Source organism: Sphaeramia orbicularis, chromosome 14 (genome assembly GCF_902148855.1).
Source record: "Sphaeramia orbicularis chromosome 14, fSphaOr1.1, whole genome shotgun sequence".
Lineage (NCBI taxonomy): Eukaryota > Metazoa > Chordata > Actinopteri > Kurtiformes > Apogonidae > Sphaeramia > Sphaeramia orbicularis.
Window position 1 is genome coordinate 3,828,417 of NC_043970.1, and position 26,716 is coordinate 3,855,132.

The window sequence follows — 26,716 nt, forward strand, 5'->3', positions numbered from 1 at the left end:
TCATCAAATCACACACTCTTTGACGTTTGCTTTCCTGATTACTCATATGGGCAAAAGTTTCTGAAAAGGTATGGATAATAGTGTTAGGTATGATTATGACATCAATATATGTTTGGTTTCAAAACAATTGACGAAGTGCCTGCTGAGAAAAAACAACTAAATGTTCACTGTAAATTTTGCTTCCCCACCCTGTATATATGTGTGTGTGTGTGTATATATATATATATATATATATATATATATATATATATATATATATATAATATATATATATATTTTGCTTAAACTGAAATATGGTGCATGTTTCACAGAAAGGAATTTCCCATGTTAACTGCTGTGATATGCATCCAATCCAATCTTACATTTCTTGACAGTAATTGTACATTTGAATCACATTATGTAATGATCAGTTTGACAAAAGATAAAATGAGAAAAAACTGCAATCACGCTCAATATAGCTGTACACACTTTAAGCAACTGCAAATCCAGATAAAAACACTTCTCAATCAATCTTGGCCCCTCCCCCCTGTGTGACCTTTCGCCGCCCCCTTTCTGTCCAAAAATACAGAGGCGAACCTGTTGCTCTCAAGTTTAGACGACAGATTTAGCTTAGACACCAGTGTGTGCAGGGACTGTATGGGCAAACGCCTTGGAAACACACCACATATGCCCTGCTGAAGAAGAGTCCGACTCAAGTCTTTTGCCACTTCAACTGGATCCCCCTCAGAAGGTTGGTTTGATCATTCTTTAGATTCTGCACACACTAAGAACCTGATCTGAGTTAGTACGTGATCTCATTTCCCATCATGACATTGTGCATGTTTTTTTCCATGACTTATAAATAACAGCTGCTCTTGCTTTAGCCAGATCAGAGAAGACAGTTTGCACATTGGAAGGGGTTCCAGAGATGTCAGTGGGACTTTAATGAGTCCATCTTGCGCCCCATAGAAGCCACCCATTATTTTTTGGACTTATAACATTAGTGTGGTCATGAATGAAGCCACTACAGGGACCCAGGAGGAAATGGTGAGCGAGGCTCTGGTCCGGTTTCAGTCCACCTTGCAGGCTGCTGTGAGGGAGGTGCACATGGATGTGAGCGCTTTCAAGCAGAGAATAGAGCAGAAGATTGAGGAGCTTTATGTTTCCAATGGACCCTTAACTGAGGCGGTATCCAGGCTGCAGGATGAGAACCAGCAGTTGAGGGCAAAGCTGGAGGCTCTCAGCCGGCTGGTTGAGGGTCTTACTGGGCTCAAGGCAGAAAAGAGTCCTGTTCAATTAGAGGGAGAGAAGACAGAGGGAGGTTTAGAGAACGGACAAGCACTGGTACAGTCCAAGACGGAGGAAAACCAGAGGGTTCACCCAGAAAAACCCGAGAACAGCAGCCAGCGGGGTCAGTCCATGTCCGTGCACTCTGAAACATCGGGCTCAAGTGAAGGAACAAGCCAAGCTGCTGCAGCTGCTGCGTCAAGCAACTGCCCAGCACCGCCACCATGGAGAACCAGGAGACATGCTGAAATAAATGTAAGTAATCAGTCTGTATCCCACAAACCACATCAAAATAATACACCTTTGCATTTGGTTGCGACCATAACCAAAACTCAAATGATGATGATTCAGACTAACTCAAGTTAAGGCCGGATAATTTGGCTAATTCACTTTAAGGAACAAGTGAGCCAATAGTCAGAGGACATGACCAGTCATTTTGAACAAGTCTTATGGAATGGAGGACACCAGCAATTCATCCTACAAATGACTACAACTTATCTTCATTATCTGTTGAGCTACTGCACCACTATGTCACAGATGTGGCACAGTTAGCGCTGACACCCCAAAGCAAGAAGGTCTGTGTGGACCTTTCACTGTGGAGGTTCCATCTTCTCACCATGTCTGCATGAATTCTCTCCAATTCCTCCCACCGTCCAAAGACATGCACCCTAACAGATTTTTTTTTCTTCACAAAACTGAAGCAATCACTAATTTTATACAAAACAACCCAAAAGTCTAGTACCATCCTAAACTTCTCACAATAAAGAGATGATTCTGCAAATGTTGGGATCCAGTACTCAGAGGGTGGGAGAAAAAAGCAAATGGGGTTCTGATTTAATGAAAACTCTCCTCTAGTATCTCCTATCTACAACCTGACTTAATGTAATTTATTGGCTTAAATGTATATATTTATTCATTAATTAGTTTCATCTGTTTACCCCTGCTTGTATATGGTGCTTGTTTTTAAATGAAGTACTTGGTCTTAATGCGACAATAAACAACACTATTCCTTATTAACAGCAGATATTTAGTCTTATTTTAGTAGGTTAAGCACAGAGGATGCTAATAACACTGTTCTATTCATGTGTCCCAGTAAAGTGAACTGGGGCACTTGAGTGACAGTGAACCAGTATGGACAATACCAACACACTGTAACTGAGACCTCCAAATGGAATTCATGGAATTTACTACTGCCTCATGCCAAAATATCTTCAGTGGAAAAGGCTACACTTTTCATCATCCTATTCAATGAGTGAAAACACACACACCATTAAATATCATAACACAACAGATACAAAGAAAAATACTAAAAGGTAACACAGTGCCAATCATTTTAATGTTCATTTCATGTCATTAATCTCATAACGATGATGTGCCAACACTGTAAGCATTCCAGTATGTGATTGTAAGAGTGTTGCTTTAAATTGCAGTGTACTGAACCTGTCCTAATGCAGGATCCTCAGCTGCTCAGGGGTTAGTGGTTAGAAGAGGTTCTCAACAGTACCCTATCACCCTGTCCACTGCAAAATATAAAACTAAACATAGAGTCATGAAAACGATAATACTCCTGTGAGGACATGGATAAATGCCAGGCTTAGTCTAGACGGGACCCACAATGAGTATTTGAAGATTCTCCAGTAAGCTTTTCATACATATTTAACCTCTGACTGCAGCTGCATACATTAGTGTGGGGAGCACGGGTTAAAGCAGTTACTGATATGGTTATTACTAGGGCACTGACCCATGGGGAGCCCCAGGTTCCAGATCCTCTGATCCACTTCATTTCTTTACTTTCTCTGTAAATTCCACTGGCATTTTGAGTTGAATAACCTCTCAGCTAGCTTGTCTGTTTCTGCACATGAAATTTGACACCATAGCAACGTGGCCCTATTGTTTATCTGTTGCTAGGGAACCCACTTCAAAGATGATTCTATGATTCTGGGCTCAGCAATGTGATTGTAAGGCTATTGTACTCCAAAATTACTAATATCTCCCCAAATATTGGTCCTATAAACTTGCTGTTTTTGCTAGTCTGTTCCTTGACCAAAAATACGTAAGCATGCCAAACTGCAGCAGTCAGCTCTGTACAGATTCTGTGTGATGCCCAAGACACACAGACAGAATCCACTTCCCTTTTATAACATAGGATTATTGAATAGAAAACATTATTTTTAACTGGTTGACATCTGCCATTTTCATGCGACGCTGGGTGAACATTAGCTTAGTCAGTGTTAGAACTGTCAAGCCACATTGTATGTATTACACATCATTAGAAAAATGTTAAGCACATTTTAAAGTATGTGTTTAACATGTGGCTAAAACATAACATCAACTACATTAGTTCAAACATGGATCCTTAATGAGCCCTCAGGTGTGTCTCCATAAATAGATTTAGTGGAGATTTTGACATTTCACACTGAAAAAATGTTAATGAAAACATCACATTGTGGAAAAAATCCCAAATTTCCCAAATCCCTAGTTTTTTTTTGGTTGCTTTGTTTTGTTTTCATTTTAGAGTAAATGCAATTAGAACAAATGGGAAAAAAATTGAATAAACTCTAATGTAGCAAACATTTCACTGATCAGCTGACTGATCAGCTGTTTGTTGCATCCTCCCAGACTTTCTGATAAAGTGTGAAAACATGTCTGGTGTACAGCTCATAATTGAGGAGACTCAATTATTCCTGTTTCATCCATGAAAATAAAAAAATCCCAGCTGTTATAGACAGGAAATGACAACAGAGTGCTCTGTGCCCTCTGATCTATTTTTTAGTTATTTGTAACATAGCCTACAGTGCCACCTGCTGATGACATAGCCCAGACTAGATTATTTGTTCCAAACTACTTTACGTAAAAATAAATCATTATCATTTTTGATTTTGCAACATTTCAAAAGTTTGCTTAACAATGATTTGCCTTTTGAAATAAACAGAGGTCTTGTTGATCTGGTCAGTGTTAATAAATAAAATCATCATTGTTACAAAGGAAATGGTTTCTATAAACACTCACATGCATGCACACATTTCTTCCTTTCACCACAGCCCCTCCACCCCCACCTTTCTGACCCCTCGTGACCTTTTTTTATAGCAGCAGGTCTTCCAAAGGGCATGTGTATTTTTGGATCCTTAAGAGCCTCTGCATCCCACTCTACCTCTAACTTGCCTTGTTATTGCACAGACATAACACGTGAGTCCGTAAATAAGCCAAAAAACATTAGAAATGAAACCGTCTTTATATCTGAGGCCTTCTGAGGAAGAGGGCCGATAGTAGACGACACATCTCCAATGATACCTACCTACCTTACATACAGTATATGGCATATTTATGATGTAACCAACACTGACACATTCTAACAGCAGGTACATAAATACATTTGTGTCCTCTAATCACCCAGGAATCTTGTCTTCCAGCCAGCGCCATTCTCAAATCTCCTGATGGAAAGTTGAATTGCGTCTCCCTCGCTGTCAATAATACCCCCACCCGGTACACCCTGAGATGCACAACCAGCTGTCCTGCCAAAACACTCACCCTGCCAGCATTCCCCTCCACTGACATCACCTTGTCTTTTCATAGTTGTCAGAGTCTTTCTCCCAGTCCATCAGTTAAGACCCTGCTCTGCCATAATCTTTTGTCAGTACTTTTAAAGAGGAGCTTTCCGACATACGCATGTCTAGAGTAATTTTTTGCATCCCTTTTGCATGATTTACAGTCTGTAAGCCTCCTTATTTATTCTACTGGACTACAAAGTAAGCTCTTAGTTCAGCTTCCACAAACCCTCCCTCCTGAAAACACATTCTGTTCTGAATGGTCTGTTATCAAATACAGTCCTATAACAGTATGGAGGCTTGAGAGCATGTGGTTTCACAGGATCTGAAGTGTCCATAAACAAATGATAGTAGAAGAATTCAAGTCCCTGGTGCCAAACGTATTGAAGTCACAAAAAAAGTCTGTTAAAAATAATTACAGGGTGGACTTAGCTCAACAAATACAACCTGTTTATATGCTCAACTTAAATTGTCCAACAATGTGACTTCAGTACTTTTAACACCAGGGTTTTCAATTGCACTTTTTTCCACATAGTTCATTATTTTTTGTTCAGCATAAAAATGTTTGTCAATCTGTCTAGAGCAGGGGTGTCAAACTCAATTTACCTGGGGGCCGCTGGAGGTAGAGTCTGGGTCAGGCTGGGCCGGTTTAGGTGAAAAAAAAAGGGTTTCTTTACTTTACTTGCAGCTAGTAACATGTACTTTTTTGATAAACTCGTCTTCTTTCAACCCTAGCAATCATCTGACTCTCCACGTAGCTGCTTCGACGGCTGTTTCATTCTCTTTATTTGCTTTCTTAAATAAATCTTGTTTCCTCAACAGACTTTTTTTTCAGATTGGCGACCTGGTTCTTTCTCTCATCTTCCAGGTATTTTGTAAACTCCTCAGCATGTCTAGTTGAGTAATGACTTCAGACATTGTATTCCTTAAACACCGCAACCTTCTCTGTGCATATGAGACACGTACGGGTGCCCCTGTGCTCGACAAAAAATATTCCGTCTCCCACTTTTCCGTCCACTTATTGTCACTCCGAAATATGTTTCAGCTATGTGACTAACGCTCATACTTCCCCAGGTACTTCGCAGTTGGCTAGCTTGACAACCGTTGACAACAAATGCCGCCGGAAGCTGTCATGAGACTATCTATGGTAGCCCGTAAGCGATAAAAATAAACCAAATAAAAGCGTGGCCACAATATATCATCCCACGGGCCTGAATTGGCCTCTGGGCCGTGAGTTTGAAACCCCTGATCTAGAGAGGTTTTGGCCTGAATCTGAAAATACCCTCAGCAAGTCTTTCCTTTTTGGTGAATATTTTATGTCTTCACCTGCTTTGTGTTTGACATGATTACCTCCGCCAGGAGGTATTGTGATCATTTTGCTTTGCGTGTTTGTTTGCGTGTTTGCTTGTTAGCAACTTTACGGGAAAACTATTACAACCATCTTTACCAAATTTTACCCACAGATAGGCCTAGGCCCTGGGACGAACCCATTAAATTTTGGGCCAAGTAGGCCAAAGTTCAAGGTCACAGCAAGGTCACAAAATCTCAAATTTTCATATCTCTCATCATTGAGCAATTTTCGAAAATTCATAAAAAATTCAAAACGACTCCGATTAGCCTCCAATTTGATCCACCCGTACCTTATAACAATATCTTGTTACCTCCTCCAGGAGGTATTGTGATCACTTTGTTTTGTGTGTGTGTGTGCATGTTTGTTTGTTTGTTTGTTTGATTGTTAGAAAGATAACTCAAAAAGTTATGGACGGATGTTCATGAAATTTTCAGGATATGTTGATACTGGCACAAGGAAGAAATGATTAAATTTTGGTGGTGATCGGGGGCGCGGGGGCAGATCTGTCTTGGCGGAGGTCTGCGCTCTCAGTGCTTTTCTTGTTACCTTATGTTTTTGCAAGGGTTTGTTTATTTGTTATTTAGTTAGTTAGTAAGATAACTCAAAAAAGTTAGGGACAGATTTTCATGAAATTTTCAGGAAATGTTGATACTGGCACAAGGAACAAATGATTAAATTTTGGTGGTGACTGGGGTGGGGGGTGGGGGTGCAGATTTGCCTTGATGTAGGTCTGCGCTCTCCGAGTGCTTTTCTAGTTTAGCATTTGAATCATAAGTGGTATATACAGTGCATTTCCTTTTGCTGGCAGGCATAAATGCACAAAAAAATTTCTGAAGTGGGCAACTGTTGGTCAAGTAATTTGCTCCATTGACATTGTGTACTTGGAATGGATAACTGTTTATAGCGTTTATGATGTCAGTTGTGGAAGTAGAACAAAACTGGCTTACTTTCATGCATTCCTCAATGCTTACCGTTAATATTGCACCTAAAAATCCCATTGGGCTCAAAAATGATTTAAAGACTTTTTCCGCTGCACAGTTTATGCACAGTAAAAATTACAGCATCAGTATTTCAGAGTCAAGCTATTTGAACCTAGATAGAGTATTTACATCTCTACGGGGAGTAATCCAGCTCTAACAGTAGAGCTAAAAGTCAGCGTAAAGTTCTGCACAATGCAGTGTAAAATTCAACTCTACAGAGTGATGATTAGTGCCAGTCTGCCACATTGTATTGTGGGTACTGAACATTTTACTCATTATGTTCTCTTTTACATGGTAGGGTTCAAGGGAGGTTTGTTAATGTTTATTTAGGTCAATGTGTCTGTTTTACTACGTTTATTGGCCTTTTTATGTTTATTTTTAATAATGTGACATCATTAGTCAAACCTGTCGGAAGAACAATGCCTTACCCAGTTATCCGTATAAAGTTATATTCAAATATTAAGTGGGGAGGATTTTACTCTTTCAAAGTAAAAGCATGTCCCAAGGTGATTGAAATTAACATAGATAACATGCCCTTCATGATCCCCACCTTAGGGATCCCTGCAATTCTACAGTGTTTCAATTTAAGTGTAGACTGCAAACTGATGAAGAAAATAACACTGCAGAGAAATAAATATTAACACATTATAGAGTCATTATGAAGCTAAATTTGGAGTAAAAATAGCTTAACCAAGTTTAATCACATTACTCTTAACAGTGTGAGAACAATGTTGAATATTTTTACACATTTCATTGTTAGTTTTGACACGGAATTGAGTTGAATTAACTCTGAAAATTTGACACTGGCCATAGAGTCAATTTGGAGTGGGACCAAATGTTATCTGAAACAGAGTTAAATTCAACTCTCTTGGAGTTAAATTGACACTCTGTTTTTATTGGACATCTTTGTTGATGGTCCATTGGTCTCATAAAGTGAAAGTAAACATAAAAACGTTTGTAGTTCTAAGATTTTAATGTGATGAAGTACATTAAGACTGGTGTTAATGACCATAAGGATTAACAGATTTATTAGAAGTCACAAAATTTGACTGAAAAACAGGTGGACAGAGCACCTCTGATTAGAGGTGTTATCGTGGATTTTTTTTAATGACAAACATGGTCCATTTTCTAATAGGTCAAACTGAAGGTTCGATTACTCTACTCAGCATCATTAGACTCATGCAAGGCAGAGATTTGCTTTGTAAATGATGAATTTGTTTCTGAAAAACAGATCAGGCTGCAGTTTTGCTCTTTTGTCAGGGACTGTGATAGATTTAAGACACTTTAGGTTTGAAGATGGTTTAGGTTTGAATAACCAAAATACTTCCAAAACACATGGGACACTGTAAGGTGTAAATAAGAAACAGTTTTTTTCTGTCCATAGAACACATAAAATATAGTTTTGTTTGTTTTTTTCCAGTAATTATCTTTTTATTATTTTCAGGCAGCATTGTCTTAATCAGCATTTAACTTCTGTATATGTAAAAAAACAAACAAACAAACATACATACTCATACAGGAGAGCAAAGACAGAAATAACACAAATATACACAAAAACCTAAAATAGAGTTTATGGTATGTTAAGTATTTTTTCACTCCTTTCTTTCAGAAACCCTTTTCCCTTGTAGGAGATTAACACCAAACAGTTCAAGTGTGTAGCATGAACCAAGGGTTTACATGGGATATAGGCACATTGACCTTATCGGGTCAAATCAGCTTCTTACAAAATCAACCCAGTTTTTCCAATAATTGGTGAAATTGTCTGATTCAAGTCAAACAGAAGACGTCAGCTTCTCCATCCCATAGATATCACCTATAACTCTACCCAATCCTCCATTTTTGCTGGATCCTTTTTTTAGCCACTTCCTGGTGATGGCTTTTTTACCTGCCACTGACAATATTCTGAAAAGATATTTGTCCAGTGAATTTATAATATACATTTTTATAAAAATGTCCATTGTTTTGAATAATTGGCATTTAATATTTTCATATTTTTGTGACATATACTCTAATTGTAGACCACATAGTAAACTTAATACACTATCATTAAATTATCCATTCATGCAATGTGTTTTCCGCTGGACATTTTATGTAATAATTACACACAAAAGTGGAGCATCCCAGACAAAATTACCAGGGACAGACAGTTGGATAGCACAAAAATACACAAAGGTGCTTGAAAAGTTTTTTGGTGTTTATACCCAGCAAGTGATTTCCATTAAACCAGTGTTTTTCAACCTTGGGGTCGGGACCCCATGTGGGGTCGCCTGGAATTCAAATGGGGACACCTGAATTTTCTAGTAATTGATGAAAATAAAAATAGAAACTTAGAAACAGCCTTGTAAATACCAGCTGGAAAGACTGTACATATCCTGACCAAGGAAAATAAAATAAAATTCTCCCTTTGTGCAGTAATCTACACCTGGCTTTACTGCCTCCATCCACAATAATATACATTATATAGCCTAAATGTTGTCTAAAATTAACGTTTATATGCAACATAGTATAGCAAACTATTACATGATCAAAAACAAATTAATTTTAGCAAAAGATGTTTCCATTTTGAATGTCTGGGTTTGCCAGAAATTTGTGATATTAAAATGGGGTCATGAGCCAATAAAGGTTGGGAACCACTGCATTACACTGAGTGGGAGCCATTGTTTTCCTGGTCAAATCACATACAAATGTGAATAATCTCTGAACACAGTGTGTTGAATGTGTTTTTGCAAAGAAATTGTAAAATAGCAGTTTATGTAAATACTAGTGCTGTCAAATGATTAGAATTTTTAATCAGATTAATCACAGGGTTGCTGTGGATTAATTTTGATTAATCATGATTAAATATCATTAATTTTTAATCTATAGTAATCATGTTTTATTTTTCTTTTTTTTTTGTAATTTAAGTTTTTATTGATTTTATCATATTTTCAGACACTTACAAAAAGAAAAAAAACAAAGAGAGATATCGACACAAACACAAAGATACACACATACTGTCCACCAGCCCCCCTTCCACACTTTCTCTGAGATGTTGCCCTCGTAATGTGAGCCATAAACATTTGCCATATTTGGCTATTTTTCTTTGAAACCTTATTCATCCTGGTCATCATATTTTCAAAGGCAGTAGTCTCTGTCATGAGTTTAAGCCACTCTGTAAACTCTGGCCTCTGTGGGCTCTTCCAGTTACACAGAATAAGCCTGGCAGCTTCCATAAAACCTACTATTAATCCTGACTCTGCTTTAGTCACATCTGATGGCATGAGAGATCTATCCCCCAACAAACACAATTGTGGGGATTCCAGCAGAGGTGGCCTGAGCCACCCTTCAAGGCCTTTCAGCACCCCCGTCCAAAAAGGTAGTACCATGGGACAGTCCCAGAGAGCATGGACAAATGGACCCACTTCTTGTTTGTGTTTCCAACATCTGTTGTCCTGGGTTAAGCCCATTTTATATAGTTTCAGAGGTGTGAAATTCTATTTATTAGGCCTGTAATGGTACACAAAATTTTCGGCTCAGTATATTTTCGGGTTTGAAAGCCATAGTTTGCTTTTTTTTGGTTCGGTACAGGAAGAAATAAAACCCCTCAAAATGTTGTTAATGCATGTATGAATTTTTGAACACTTTTCCCCCACTTTTTGGAGACAACAGAATATAGAAAACCAGGAATATAATATAATATAATATAATTCTGCTGCTATAAATCAAATAGGAAATAAAATAAAATAAATAAAATATTGCTAAATGTATTTTAAACATTAGTTTTGCACTCTTCCCAGAAACGTAGTTTTGAACAAACAACAAAAATCATATCACAGTTCTGTCAGTTCACATTCTGCATAAAAATAAATAAATTCCACATGAAGTGCAACATTAGCATGAGGGCAAACTCATATTCTCTTTTAACAAACTGAAGAGCAACATTGACTACAAAATTAAACAAATTATTTATTTTAGGACAGTTAAACTGTTTAGGCCACTGTGTGTACTTCAACGTCCAACTCCTGGGTTCTATTCCTCTATTATACAGCGTGCATGAGGGAGAGAGAGAAACAGACAGACAGAGCTAGTGTAAGTTTTTAGCTTACCGGCCAACAGGCCATAAGCTATTGTTGTCATGCGGCGTCCATCAGCGGCGTCTGTCATCCATTACAAAAATTTCAATCGTCTTCTTCTCCAAAACTACAATTCCAATTGACTTCAAACTTGGTATACAGCATCTTTATGATCATGTCAACAAAAGTTAGTGAAATTATTTGGATCCGGATCTAATTCTGGATTTGGTGCGACTTTGAAAAAATTTCCCCATTATAAGAGATAGGAAGTGGATTGATGCAATAACTCAGTAAACATAAATGATATCCAGTGTAAATTTCTACAGTCCAGCCCTGATGGGGAGATGACCAAAACATAATGGCCACATGCTGATCAGGATCTTCTTCTGGATCCGGGAACTTACGGAAAAAAATTCAATTGTCTTTTTCTCCCAAACTCCAGTTCTGATTGACTTCAAACTTGGTATACAACTTCTTTATGATGATGTCAACACAAGGTATTGAAATTATTTCGATCCTGATCTGATTCTGGATTTGGCTCTACTTTGAAAAATGTTCCCATTATAATAGATAGGAAGTGGATTGATCCAATAAATCACTAAGTATCAATGATATCAAGTTGGAATTTGAATTTTTTACAGATCTGATTAGAATATGACCAAAACATGGGCTATTTCTGTAATATAATAAATACACATAGCTGGGGGCTAATAAATGGCATCTGGATACATTTCCCAAAGCTTTTAATTTGGCCAGTAAGCTACAGGGCCTTTGGTCCTATTTTTCTTTTTCCCAGCATACTGTGCCGTTTCAGTACAGCTGTGTGTACAGGTGCCTACCGAAACAGTTCGGTTTGGTATGTGTACCTTTACAGGCCTACTATCTATATATGATTTTATAATGTCTAAACTTGCTTCTTGCATCTCTCGTGGCCCAGCCTACATTTGAAATCATTTCCTGCCATAACTCTGCTGTAATCTCACTTCCAAGATCATTTTGCTGTAATAGTCTCAAGCTTTCACACAGTCTAGTTTGAGTATTTGACATTTTTCTGTAAAACATTGAGGCAGAGTGTAGAGAATAAGAGGAGTTTTAAAATTCTTGAATTTTTCATTTTTCATGCACAAACAGGCTCAAGAAAGAAGGGACTATCCATCCATCCATTATCTTCCGCTTCTTCCGGGGCCAGGTCGCAGGGGTAACAGTCTAAGCAGGGACGCCCAGACTCCTCCAGAAGAAGGGAATATATATGCTCTTGATGTGTTTGTCCAAGCTGGGCGACACGTTAGCTGAAGTGCTAGCAGAACCCCCAACTAACGTATGCTTTGTGTTAATGTGGTATTTTAAGCTGGAACTGCTCTGGTGACTGGAAAACTCCTCCCTGCAGAGTGTGTCTAATACTTTATGTCGGTCGACTGTTCCTTTTTGGTTTTGTTTGTCCTCATATTTCCATCCAGAGGACCAGTGTGCTGTTTATGGTCTTCCATCTTTCTGGGTTGGTTCTGCTGCCTGTCATTACTGGATCAACTGACCTGTTCATGCACCACTGTAACTTTACTTGGACAAACTGACCGAAATACGTTGGCAGAGACGTTTAGAGTCATTTTGCGCTGCAGATGGGTTAATTGTGTAAAATTTGTAATCAGGTTAATCATGATGATGGATTCATCTGTGCTGATGTATTAATTTTGACAGCCCTACTAAATACATGTTTCTGGCCCTGTGTTGGCTCTGCTAAGCAGGCAGATACTCATTAGGGATGGGAATCGATAAGAATGTAACGATTCCAATTCCATTATCGATTTTGCTTGTCGATGTGATTCCTTATCGATTCTCTTATCGATTCTCATTGGATGAGGGAATAAAAGAGTACAAATGGGTGTGTTTGCATTAACTGTCTTTCATATTTCCATCTCTGCACAGAAAATAGAACATATACAGTATGTACAAATAATAACAGATGATGCCGGGCCCGGTTTGGTGGGGTGGGGGGGCATACAAGGCCTGTAACGGTATACAAAATTTTTGGTTGGGTACGTTTTCAGTTTTGAAAGCCACTGTTCAGTTTCCTTTTTTTTTTTTTTTTCAGTTCGGTTCGGTATGGGAAGAAAGAAAACCCCTCAAAATGTCTTTAATGTATTTATGAATTTTTGAACATTTTTCCACCAATCTTTTGGAGACAATAGAATGTAGAAAAACAGAAATAATATAATTCTGCTGCTACAAATCAAATAGAAAATAAAATATTACTAAATGTATTTTAAACATTGGTATTACACTTTTCCCTGAAAGGGAGTTTTAAACAAACAACAAAAATGTAATCACAGTTCTGTCAGTTCACATTCTGCATAAAAATAACAACAAAAAAATTCCACATAAAGTGCATCATTAACAAGAGGGGAAACTGGTATTCTGTTTAAACAAACTGAAGAGAAACACTGACAAATAAATTAACCTAATTATTTATTTTAGGACAACTAACAAGCTGTTTGTGTGTGTGTGTGTGTGTGTGTGTGTGTGTGTAGGGTGCGATTTGTCAAAAACACGAAGGGGGGAGGGATCCCAAACAGGACTCTAATGATGGCGGAGGGTCTTCAGTCTCTTCCCTTTAGGCTGACATCATATTTGTTGTTTTTTTAACCTTATGGCAGCAGCTATTTCATATTTTGGGTCAATGTGCGCTAGTTCCATATGTCCGTGTGGAACTTGTGCGAATTTAAAGTTCCGCATCAAACGACATCTTGAGTTACTTTCTCTTTTTCTCAACATACTGTGCCGTTTCGGTACAGCTGTGTACTGAACCGTGCGTACTGAAACAGTTCGGTTCGGTATGTGTACCGTTACAGGCCTAGGGCATACAGTGAAAGTGAGAGTAAAGGTGCTTTACTAATTCCTCTGTTGCTGCATTTCCACTACGTGGCCCATCTCCCGTTGTTGTGCTCCTCATTTCCTTTCCCCTACCTTTGGAAACTTGTATTTGAGGGGGTATGACGTTTGTTGCCCACACTGGAACCAGAACTGGGCCCGGATGACGGCCTGGTGTTCACTCTACCGCTAGATTCACAAGTGTCGCTAAGTAGCTAAGTAGTGAATCACATGTTGTGGACAAATGTTTGGGCAGATTAGAGGGATTCCACCCTTTTGAAGAAATGGAAGCTTTGACAGTGTTCCAGTGGACCTGGTTTCGTCTGTTTGGACCTGGTGTCATCTTTTTAGACCGTTTCTGCCTCAACACCATGTTGGTTATGTTCTGACCAAAACAATGCAGCGTATGCGTGACGTCATTGCGCATGCGCAACGAAGGCGGAATCGATAAGCAGAATCATTAAGCTGGCAAACGATTCCAAGGAATCGAGCTACTGGGAACCAGTTCTCAAAAAGAACCGGTTCTTGATTCCCATCCCTAGTACTCATAGTACATTTGTGATCCATAAATTAAAACAAAGAAGTTGAACGGTACAGAGAGGCTTTATACTTTAAAGCTGAGGGTAACTCCAGACTGTTGGTTTGTTTTTAGGAACACTAGTTTTCATGTAACACATGGTCCGTTATTTGTCTTTGGGTTGTCATTCCACTCTATTTTTAAACTGTTGTTTGGGTTATAGATTTAGATCCGCCCATTTGTCCGTATTCAACCAAAGTATGTATGGATGTTTCTGAGAAAGAACACAATGATATAATATGAGGGTAACCCCAGCCAGAGGTTGCAGGCATTAACAGGGTCAGACAGTCTGACTGGGATTTCAACAGCAGCTACTGTGGAGCCCACATATCACTACAGCGCTAATCCTGCTCCTGACGACCAGTTGACAGGTCGACTGTAACGGCTCTATTGCATGGCTGCCAGGCCAGTTTATGTCTGTAGAAAGTAAAAGGCCAGAGGGATGGAGGAAGTAAGAGGGAGGGGCTAAATGCAGGCTAAGCATCAGGGTGATATACTTAGGCACTGTTTGGACCCTGACTCCCTGATTTCCAAAGTATCCTTTTGGGGCTATATTGGGATGTAAGAAGAGTGCATCGGAAACTTCCAAAAGGGATGACTACAAAATCTAAAATAGCTCTGGAACATAGGTTTGTTAGCCACAGCTGTCATCAGAGAAGAAGCTTTCCGCTGGTAACAGCTGAAGATCACAAGTCAGGAGAAATCATAAACTGATTTGCCATGAATGATGTAGGCCTAAAATGAATTCCAGACCAACAGATTTTTTTTGTGCAAATAAAATGCTGAAGAAGGCTAACATAAATGTTATAAGTGTACTATATGTCATTATTAAAGTTTTCAACAGTGCATGTCCTTGAAAATAAACAAATCCTGAATGGTAAAGTTGGACTTCAGACTAAATGAAACATAGAGGCCACTTGGCCTGAATTGGTTCATTCATTATAGGTTAATCTAAAATGTGATAATTTCAGTAACAGTTTTGGAAGCAACAGTGACGAACATCATTTTAGTTTTCATTCTAAAACACCTGAGGGTCCGATCAAGCGAAAGTGAACATCAACATGAAAAAGTACATTTGCATACATCATTTATCAAGTGGGCTCATTTTTTAGCTAAAGCTCTGTATTTAATTGAACTCATCCTCTTTGAAATACCACTTACACAGTACAGGAGAAGTTCTGAACCCACTGAATCTAAATTAACAAAAAGACTGTCTATTACTTTGAGAAATTCAAATTCTGAATGATGAAGTTTGTGAATTCATACACTGGTCACATTTAAACAGAGTATCTGTGAACTGTTACCGAGAAATGACTTTATTTGTAATTTACTTATATCAGTATGAACCACCACAAGTTGTAAATAACACTGTGTTAGTATTAAATATATTAAATTAATCATTGTGATTATATCTGGCTTGTTTTAAATAAATAAGTCAACATTTATGGTGATGCATACGATGGTAAAGAGTCATCCAAGGGTTACTATGGCAACCTGTCCACGTGGTGCCACATTCTCATGTCAATGAAACAGAGACCTTTCAATATTTTACTCAAAAATTTCTTTTCAGCATAGTTGAACATAATATCTAAAAGGTTTTGTCCGACTTCATATCAATTTCTGTCGAGAACCACATGTTTTGAATGTTTGTGTAAAGCTTAAAAAAATTGTCCATTTCAAGTCAAGTCAACATTTGACATTTTTCACCTAAAAGTTTTATCTCCTCAAATTTAGTTCTACATAATGTTAAAGTGCTTATAAATACCTACTCAAATATGTGTAATACATGCATATAAGTTGCTCTGATTACATGGCAGAGACTGTCGAACACCAAATGTGTCCATGTGTTACCACTTAACCGGACCCTTGACTGACTCTTACTCTTAGTCTTCTCTGACTCTAAAGTGGTTTTAAACTGTTGTTAACAAATGCTGTGTCGTAATAGGTGTAAATTTATGTTTCACTTCAAAAGAACAATTTTAGTAAGATTGACAGTTACAAATTTAGACCAACAAAATCAGTTATCATTGGAGTAAGACATAACTCAAGTCAAACTGTCCTGAGGAGTTTACATCACGTTTAGATTTTACATTTAGACTATCCTTATATCATACACACAGTATAAAAGATGTAAGGATATGTACATACGAACATATGAAATTGGTCCTAAAAACAGGACATGGGGGCTAAAAATTCAAACCAGATGTAGACTAATGTTATGAAGCAAGTTTGGAAACACTTTGGGTCTATTTTAAAAATAAATACTTAAAGAGATAAAAGAGATCTATTTTTCAGATAAAACACATTTTTATATTATTTTACATGATATTTAATACAAAAATCCACATGTAACATGGTCTAAAGGACACAAAAATTACACACTACAATTTTTTAATATCTCTATTTTTTCACAGGTGCATTTTGGGATTTGAACTAATTATTCAAGGTAGAGTGTTTGACAAAAATGACCGCTGTTGCAAAATCATTCTCAATTTATATGTGTTTAAATGCTCAGGTTCTGCATGTAACACAGGTGGACACGATGGGTTACGTACCAAACCATGAATGAGACTGAGATTCATGAAGAACCCACGTGTCTGGATTAGAAAAACCACTAGGATCGACACATTTAACACAGTGTCTTTATTTATAGTCTATATAAGACCGTTTACAGACATGTTTTCAGATGGAATACACCTCGATAGCTTTTCCTGTCCAAATTCGGTCCTACTTTTTGGACCCAGTATTTTATTTAAAAAAATAATTAATTTGGGGATGGCTCAGAGCAAGAGTATAATTTTTTTGCATTTATCGGAGGTCATCATTAGGTCCATCCTGGGGGGAAAATAGGTCTACATTTCTCTTTTATTATTGGGTCTAAAAATCTGGGAAAAAGCCAGATACCAAAATGTACCCAGTTTCATAGAAGCACCCATGTCTACATGGGTGCTTCTATGAAAGCTACATAATGAAGTTCTTGTGGTGTGCGTTAACACTTACCTTATTTCCTTGCAACAAACATTTTATTTTGAAACTGCATGACTTAAGTCTACCAGAACAAATAATCTTCACTTTTTGTCCTTCATGTCTGTCTGTTCAGGTTACTGACGCAAAAGGAGACAAAACTATTCCCCCTGTAGCCACAACAACTGCACAGCAGAATGGGAATGTCAAACAGCAAGGTAGGGCAAAGTTCATTAACAAATTGCTTGTTAATTTGGCCTTCTCACCATGGCTCATGTTTGTGTTTGTTTCCTCAGAAACCCTGTCAGTCGGCTCAACCCAAACAGCTGGAGCTGATCCCCAGTCTGTCACATCCATCACCAATATGAGCTCAGAGGCTGTAACCATGACAAACTCTCTGCAGTCTGCTGTGGAAACTCCAACAAGGCACGGTCAGTTCACCTCTGTTCCCAGGGTTTTCAGCCTGAGCGGAGTTGATAGAAGTCTCATATCTTTGCAGGTGTAGATTGGCACAAAGTCTAGATCAGGGGTCTGCAACCTTTATTGTCAAAAGAGCCATTTTGCCCTCTCGTCTGCCAAAAAAAATAGTCTGGAGCCGCAAAGAGGAACAGAGCTTACAAACTTTTAAAAAATGTTAATCTTTTTTTTTTACATTTTATCTGTTACAACCACTGAATACAACCAACACAAGTGCAGTGTGGAATGGATTCTGGAGTATGATTACTCTAAAAGTACACAGTAAAAGTTGCTCGTAGTATTTGTGCTAATATTAAATGATTGACTAATACCAAATATACCAAATTCATGAAGTACTTATTGGAAAAAATAATTTTATTCATTATTGAATTTAGTCTTAAAGCCTATTTCAGATGAAAAAACAAACACTTTTGGAGCTTGGAAGGGATTTTTGAGTATGATTACTCCAAAAGTACACAGTACTCATACTCATACAGTCGCTCTATGAAAAGTATTGCTACTTATGAAAATGATTTCCTTCAAAATTCAACACTGCCTCCGCAGTTCCCAGTTGTACTACTCCATATTCTCTGTCTGGGTTCACTTCCGAAAGCTCCTGGAAAATGGACAGAATTATGTGACTAATATGCAAAGGACGCACAGAACATGACATTCCTTCATAGTCTTCACTGTATATATGATGCACATGGATAAAAAAAACAGCTTCACTGGCAGAGGGATACTTATTTTTGGTGCAATTTACGAGTTATACAGCAAAGTGAGAAAAGATAATAAGGTAAATGAAATGATCTCTCTTGGATTTCAATCAATATTTTTCTTTCAGACCAGGAAGAACCAGTTTTGCTGACCAAACCCCATGTTTCCCTCACTTCGCTGCCAAACGCCAGTTGTGAAGCTCCAGCTGTTGCTCAGCCTCCTGCCACAGTCACCCCATCAGCAGCAGATACCTGTGGAAAGTCTACAGAGCCTCCTGTTGAGTCTGGTACGTGGAAAGATGCATTATTGTTTTTTCCTGTTGTGTCACAAAAGAGCTAATTTATCATGACACCCAGACGTAGCTAAGGCAGCTTCCTCTGTCACATGCCTGTCTCTTCTGCTAGGAAACGTTGTCTTGATGTTGACATCCATTGCATTTTGACTGAATCCTTTTAAGTCGATTGTTCCTTTTTCAGATGCCGCTGAACCACAGCCCCATCTTCCTGTAACAGCCATGACCAGCAAACCCAGTTCAGAGGGTGTTTTCGAAGCCAAAACTGCACAGTCTACAGCATCAGTATCTAAAGTAGCTGAGGCAGTGGGGGAGGCAGGGGAATATCCCTTTAAGAGAGGTCAGTCTTTTTGTGTACTTTTAATTCCCCACCCTCCGAACAGGAGGCAAGGGGTGTTGTTTTTGGTTTGGTTTGTTTTTTGTTTTGTTTTTTTGTTGTTAACACCCTAGTAGCTAAACTATTGGTTGAATTCATACCAAATTGGGTTTATAGATTGCCAGTGACCCAGAATAGATGTGATTGCATTTTGGGAAAAGTAGGTCAAAGTTTAAATTTTTTAAATGAATTTTTTCAAAAAATTTTTCCCCATTAACTCATAATGGGCAAAATTTCACGAGTCTGTAACAGCAAAACTATTGGTTGAATTCATACCAAATTGGGTTTAAAGATGACCAGTGCCCCAGAATAGATGTCATTACATTTTGGGGAAAGTAGGTCAAAGTTTCAGTTTTTTATACATTGTTTCACTCTTTTTTTTCGTATTTACTTATAATGGGCAAAATTTCACACGTCCGTAGCAGCAAAACTATTGGTTGAATTCATACCAAACTAGGTTTAAAGATTACCAGTGACCCAGAATAGATGTCATTACATTTTGGGGAAAGTAGGTCAAAGTTTCAGTTTTTTTAATAAATGTTTTCAATCTTTTTTTTGTATTTACTCATAATGGGCAAAATTTCACAAGTCTGTAACATCAAAACTGTAGGTTAAATTCATACCAATTTGGGTTTAAAGATTACCAGTGACCCAGAATAGATGTCATTACATTTTGGGGAAAAGTAGGTCAAAGTTTCAACTTTTTATGAATTTTTTCAAAAATTTTTCCCCCATTTACTTATAAAGGGGAAAATCGGGGTGTTCTAAAACTTTTGACCGGTAGTGTATACAACCCAGTAATGTGAGTGAGATGTTATACTCCAAGGGCTTTTAATTTGTCACAAACTGTCAGAATTATAATTATCAATTAATTTGGATTGAAAGAATGAAACTGGTTCAAGCGTCTGCACTGGACCAGATATGAAAACTGACCCAACTCTAAATCAGATTGATGATATGGTATGATAATACCAAAAGTGTGCCAGGGCTAGCTTGTCACAAGATTGTTTTGTTTTTTGGTTTTTTTTGAGGAATTTGTAACATTTAAAATTATTTTTTGGTCAAAATATGTAATCTTACATCACCTGGGGTTTAAGGATGATTTTGTGTGTGAGTCTATAATGCCCAGTTTGTAAGATTTAGAAGGATCTGATTGCAGAAACATGTCATAATAAATGACATTCACTATTACCAATCTATAAATCACTTGTTTCTCCATGGCTTCACTCACTCTGACTGTCACACTCCACTTGAGTAGGAATGTCTGGAACAAAGGAACGAATGTCCCAGGTATCCCAGGAGGACTCGGGCTCTGGTCCTCAAGCTTTGGCCCATCTCCCCATCACAGCTGTGACCAAGAACAGCACTGAGATATCTGCAGTGTCCAGATCTGAGCAGACCTCCACTGCAGCCCCCAATCCCTCAATAGCAGACTCTCCAACAATAAAGAGAGGCGAATATCTATTCAGACGTGGTGAGCAAGTCAGCAGATCTTTGATTTATGGATGTGCACTGTCTGCTGAATGCACGTTGGACATGTCTTTTATTTGTTTTTATCAGATGAACCAAAGCCACACCAGGCTCTCTCTGCCATAACCAAACCCAACACAGACTCCTCCTCTCCTGATGCAGCAGCACAGTCTCCTTCCTCAACACCCAGGTCATCCTGTTTGTCGTCATTACAGGACTCTGCAGTAAAACCAGGGGAATATCCATTCAAGCGAGGTGAGTCCAGCCAGGGGATCAAGAGTTTCTAAACTGGCTAAAATTTGCTTAGAGGTCTTATTTATGTCTTTGTTAATAAGAAATCAATAGAAGTGAATCCCCAAAGGAACTTTGTGTTGGTAAATGCAAGTTCTGCAAATGTACAGGATTTCAGTTCCGTTCAACATGTTGATGCTCATATGAACTATGTTTTCAGCTCAAAAATGTCCAATTTAATCACAATTAATGCTATATTTTCATGTCACAAATGGCCAAGTTATATTTTAACTGAATTTACCTGAAAAACAAATATTCTATTCTTTTAGATTCCCCAATTTTTCTTACAAGATTCTCTCCTACATATCACATGTTTTATTTTTACAGGTGCAATATGGAATATGGTGCTGATCCATCCTGCTTATGTTACGCCAATACATACATTAAGAATGTCACACGTCACTTTTTAAATCAACACTTTTCTAATAATAAGAGTTTTTTTTTAAGAAATAACGATTCTATATTGTTATTTACTGTTAGTCTGATGATAAACTATACAATAAATAATAGTGCTCCTAGTTTTTGCACAGGGATCATTAGTGGAAACGGTGACATGGCTGCCGAGCATCAGTATGATGGGATCCACAACAACCATGTCACGTCCGTCCACTGACACATTTAGTGTTTTTGTGTCAGCTGTTATTGTTTTAGATCCACAATACTAACATTTGTGAATAAGAGGAGAATTAGCAATAGTAAGTATATAAGTTTATTCCTAATAAAGTACTGGTACTGACCAGATCATCATGGCTAATGTCACGTCCGTCCACCAGCAAAAGTTTTCACATAGACGTTTTATTCCAAATCCAATAATTCTGAAAATAGAGCTTCCACTGTCAAATAATATCAGTAGTCTGTGCACAAATGGATTAGCGTTATTTCAACACAGTTCTATGCATTTCTTACAACTTTCTTTTTTTGACAAAAATGGCCACTCACTTGACCCCCTAAGTAAATTTTAGCCAAAACACTTACAAACACATGTTCTGCAGTTTGACCTTTTTCATTACTTCAGTTCCAGTTCTGAAGACACCTAGCCCGAGTCTGAAGAGAAGTGTGAGCTTTCCTCAGTCTGCCGGTAAAATACAGACACTTCCCTTGAAAATGACTGCTCTGTTTTTGCCACTTATTTCAACAGACATTAAACCATAGAATCTGTCGTGTTTAATTCTGTGTCTCCCACCAGAAAAATTACTTCCTTCCAAATCAATCATAAAATCTGGTTTCTCACCGAACTTGGACAAGTAAGCTTTTAGCTTCAATCCAAACATGTTTGACAAATGTGTTATTCAGTTGATGTTATTTTTTAGTGCGATGTCCTTTTTGTCTCTACAGGAAAACTAACAAGTCAGGGGGGATGGCCCTAGGCGGTGGGTTTGAGCTGAAGCAGAATGTGATGAAATCACAAACTCTTCCACGTTCCAACGGAGCTCAGGCCAAAAGGGCTATGTTTGAGAGGATGAACTCAGAGCCCACCAAGTAAGTGTATCTCAAACCCATGATCTACAGTACAGGTGTCAAACATGCGGCCCGGGGGCCAAATCCAGCCCGCTAAAGAGTCCAGTCCAGCCTGTGGGATGAATTTATGAAATGCAAAAATGACACTGAAGATATTAACAATCAATGGTGTCAAAATCATTTTAATTCAGGTTCCACATACAGACACATACAGTCCAATTAGATTTCAAGTGGGTCAGACCAGTAAAATATTATCATAATAACCTATAAATAATGACAACCCTGAATTCTCTCTTTGTTTTTTGCTGTAAAAAAGTAAAATTACTTGAAAATGTTTACATTACCAAACTATACTTTTACAAAAAACTTGAATAACCTGAATAAATATGAACAAATAGAAATGTCTTAAGGAAAGTAAATGCAATTTTACCAATATTCTGCCTGTTACTAAATGTTTTGTACGATTGTAATGCACATGTGTAAATGATAAACTGATGAACTGAGGTAGAATATGGTTAAAATTGCAATTGTTTTTCTTAAGACAATTCAAGTTGTTCATGTTATTCAGATTTTTAAGGAAACTTTGTAGATGTAAACTTTTTTTACTGTTATTATTTTACTGGTCCGGCCCACTTGAGATCTTATTGGGCTAAATTTGGCCCCTGAACTAAAATGAGTTTGACACCCCTGATCTACAGGCTCCATTCTTAACTATGGATGAAAACAGTGACATGTATCTGTCTTTCAACAGACCAAAAGACTCCAAGCCCAAACTGAAGCGCTCTCAGAGCTTTGGAGTGTCCAGTGCCAGCGGCATAAAACAGATTCTACTAGAGTGGTGCCGCTCCAAAACCATTGGTTATCAGGTGGGAAAGAGGTCCATGAATATATGTAAAAATGCATGTAAAAACTGAGAACTTTGTGCCACGGTGCTCAAAATAAGACACAGATGGGAAAATATGGAAAATGGAAATTAACAAAAAGAGAATCCATGTTCAAAATTTTCTTAGAAATGCTAAGAACACAATATATTTCTTGCATAGAAATAACCCGTAGTGTTACTTACTCAGCTATAGACTGATCCAATGAGACTTTATAATATCCAAGCACCTTATGTAGTTGGACTATACCTACTTTTCAAACCACCGTGGATCACTTAAATCACTGTTTCACTTTATATCAATGCAACACTTTAGATAATTGTTTCACTTCAATCAATCAATTACTTCTGCTCTAACACTCGGACTGCCCTCGTAGCTTCGTATGTCTAGAATCAAGGGAAAACAGACTAATGAAACACCAGTAGATCTGGGAGTAGGCTGTCCTACAGTCCCATCAAACTTAAACAACTTGGCTTTGGAGGAGCTGTGTCATCATCAACCCAAAGTTACATCTTAAATGTGTATCATAAAAGTTGTTTCTTTGATAAACACAGTTAATATTTTCCACTGTCTTGTACTTCCCAGAACATAGATATCCAAAACTTCTCGTCCAGTTGGAGTGACGGGATGGCTTTCTGCGCTCTGGTCCACTCTTTCTTCCCTCTGGAGTTTGACTACAATGCGCTTAATCCTGCAAACCGCAGAGAAAATCTACAGATGGCCTTCACGATGGCAGAGTAAGTTGATCACAAAATGATAAAATAAGAGTCATTTTCAGTGTCTGATAGTTGTGGTAGAAAGTACGATATGACAGGCTGTCTAGAATCTTTATGAAAATGAATGCTGTTTTTGCCGGAAAAATCCCTTTCATTTACTTTTTGTGTGTATATGTGTGAATATTTATTGATTTACTTCCACAGGAGAGCCCACAACACTCCCATTCTTAAATCACTCCTTTGGCTCCCTGTTTTATATCGTTTTCATTTTAAAATTCTGGTGCTAACTCTCCGGGCTTTACATGGCCAGGCCCCTGCATACATTACTGCTCTGATTCAGCCCTACAGCTCAGCTCATAGCCTGAGGTCTTCAGGGCAGCCCCTGCTGATGGTTCCTCGCACCTGTTTCAGCACACGGGGTGATAGGTCTTTTAAAGCTGTAGCACCACATCTTTGGAATGACCTGTCTCTACACTTACAGTCCATGGACTCTGGAGAGCAGGGGTGTCAAACTCATTTTAGTTCAGGGACCATATTCAACTAGATTTGATCAGAAATGGGCCGAACCAGTAAAATAATAACATAACAATATATAAATAATGTCAACTCCAAACTTTTCTATATGTTTTAGAGCGAAAAAAGTAAATTTACATTATGAAAAGTTTTACGTCTGCAAACTATCCTTTCAAAAGATGTGAGTAACATGAACAAACTGAAAACCTAAGTGTAATTTTAACAATATTCTGCCTCAGTTTATCATTTACACATGTACATTATAACTTACAGATCACAGTGGATCTACAAATACACAAAACATTTAGTAACAGGCAGAATATTGTTAAAATTGTGCTTACTTCTCTTAAGATATTTCAGGTTGTTCATACTTGTTCAGGTTGTTCACATTTTTTGTAAAATTATACTGTTTTAGTGTAAATACATGAAAATATTTACATTTACAAAGAGAAAAATTTGGAGTTGTCATTATTTATATGTTTTTATGATAGTATTTTAGTGGTCCTGCCCACTTGAGATTGAATTGGTCTGAATGTGGAACCTGAACTAAAAGGATTGTTAACATCTTAGTGTCATTTTTGCATTTCACAAATTTATCCCAAGGGCCAGACTGGACCCTTTGGTGGGCCGGATTTGGCCTCTGGGATGCATGTTTGACACCTGTGCTGTAGAGAATTTTAAAAAACCTCCAAACACTCATGCTCAAGTAGGCTTTTTAATTTCCCAAATGACGCAGGGCTGCTACAAACTGATTGCACTTTATGTATTTATCATATTTTAACTGTATTCAACTGTATGTTGAATACAACTGTATGTTGGGTTTTAATGGTATTTTAATTGTATTTTATTTGTACTGTTTATTTGTACTTTGGGGCGCTTTGAGGGCAGCCATGGCTCAGATGGTAGAGCAGGTTGTCCAATAACCAAAGGGTTGGCAGTTCGAATCCCACTCTGTCCATGTGCTGTTGTGTTCTTGGGCAAGACACTTCACCCTCCTCGCCTCCAGTGCCACTCATACTGGTGTATGAATGTTGGGTGGTGGTTGGAGGGGCTGTAGGCACAAATTGGCAGCCACGCTTCCGTCAGTCTGCCCCAGGGCAGCTGTGGCTACAAATGTAGTTTACCACCACCAGAGGGAGAATGTGAGAGCGAATGAATAATGGATCCACTGTACGCGCTTTGAGTATGCATTCATAGAAAAGCGCTATATAAATCTAATCCATAATTGTTATTATTATTACTTTGCACTGTAAAGCACTTTGTGACTCTGTCTGTAAAAAGTGCTCTATGAATACAATTTACTTACTTACGTACTTATTTCCCCACAGGAAGCAGGCAGATTGTCTCCGTCTAATTGAAGTGGAGGACATGCTGGACATGGGGGACAAGCCAGACCCCATGTGTGTATTTACATATGTTCAGTCTCTCTACAACCACCTGAAGCAGTTTGAATGACTCTGTATCAGAGTGTATCTCAAAGGAAACATTCTCCTTTTCCCTTTTGCTGTAGTTGTCCACAGTGTGCTGTGAACCCTTTGAATAAACTATGTTGCACCTAAATTCCATTACAGTCTGTTCTTCAAGTCACATTAATGTGCCTCTGGAGTGAGAAGAACATTCTCTGTTCTCACAGAATCTGTAGCAGGTTTAACAAGGAGCAAAAATTGACCAGAACATGACAAAGTTCTGACCAAGGTTATAATAGTTTTGGATTTTTCATTATAGCTTAGTTTTATCTAGTTTTGACTTTTTTTTTCTCTAATTTGGTTAGTTTGAATTAGTCTTTAGTGCAGGTTTGCTAGTTTTTATTAGTTATTGTTTTTTTCTAAATGCTTAGTTTAGTTTAGTTTTAGTTTCTTTATATCTTTTCTCTTCTTCTCCGTCGTATTCAAATAAATCCCAGACAGGACTCTGCTGCTTTCTCCCAACTTTAGTCTCCATGTTTC

The 26,716-nt window shown here is 38.0% G+C and overlaps 1 protein-coding gene across 2 annotated transcripts; it reads left to right on the top strand.

Moving 5' to 3' along the window:
- Positions 1-596: 596 nt before the first annotated feature.
- On the top strand, positions 597-26,466 carry LOC115432469 (smoothelin-like protein 2). 2 transcript variants are annotated; one of them, XM_030153318.1, is made up of 14 exons: positions 597-730; positions 864-1,521; positions 17,737-17,818; positions 17,897-18,031; positions 18,901-19,059; positions 19,250-19,405; positions 20,700-20,915; positions 21,002-21,166; positions 22,218-22,280; positions 22,389-22,446; positions 22,538-22,681; positions 23,412-23,526; positions 24,127-24,278; positions 26,099-26,466. In XM_030153318.1, exons 2-14 carry the CDS (start codon positions 991-993, stop codon positions 26,223-26,225), a joined length of 2,103 nt encoding a protein of 700 aa, XP_030009178.1. In that variant the 5' UTR covers positions 597-730; positions 864-990; the 3' UTR covers positions 26,226-26,466. The 2 variants fall into 2 exon arrangements, with proteins under 2 accessions (XP_030009178.1, XP_030009179.1); XM_030153319.1 differs by having other exon boundaries at positions 604-730; positions 868-1,521.
- Positions 26,467-26,716: the final 250 nt, after the last annotated feature.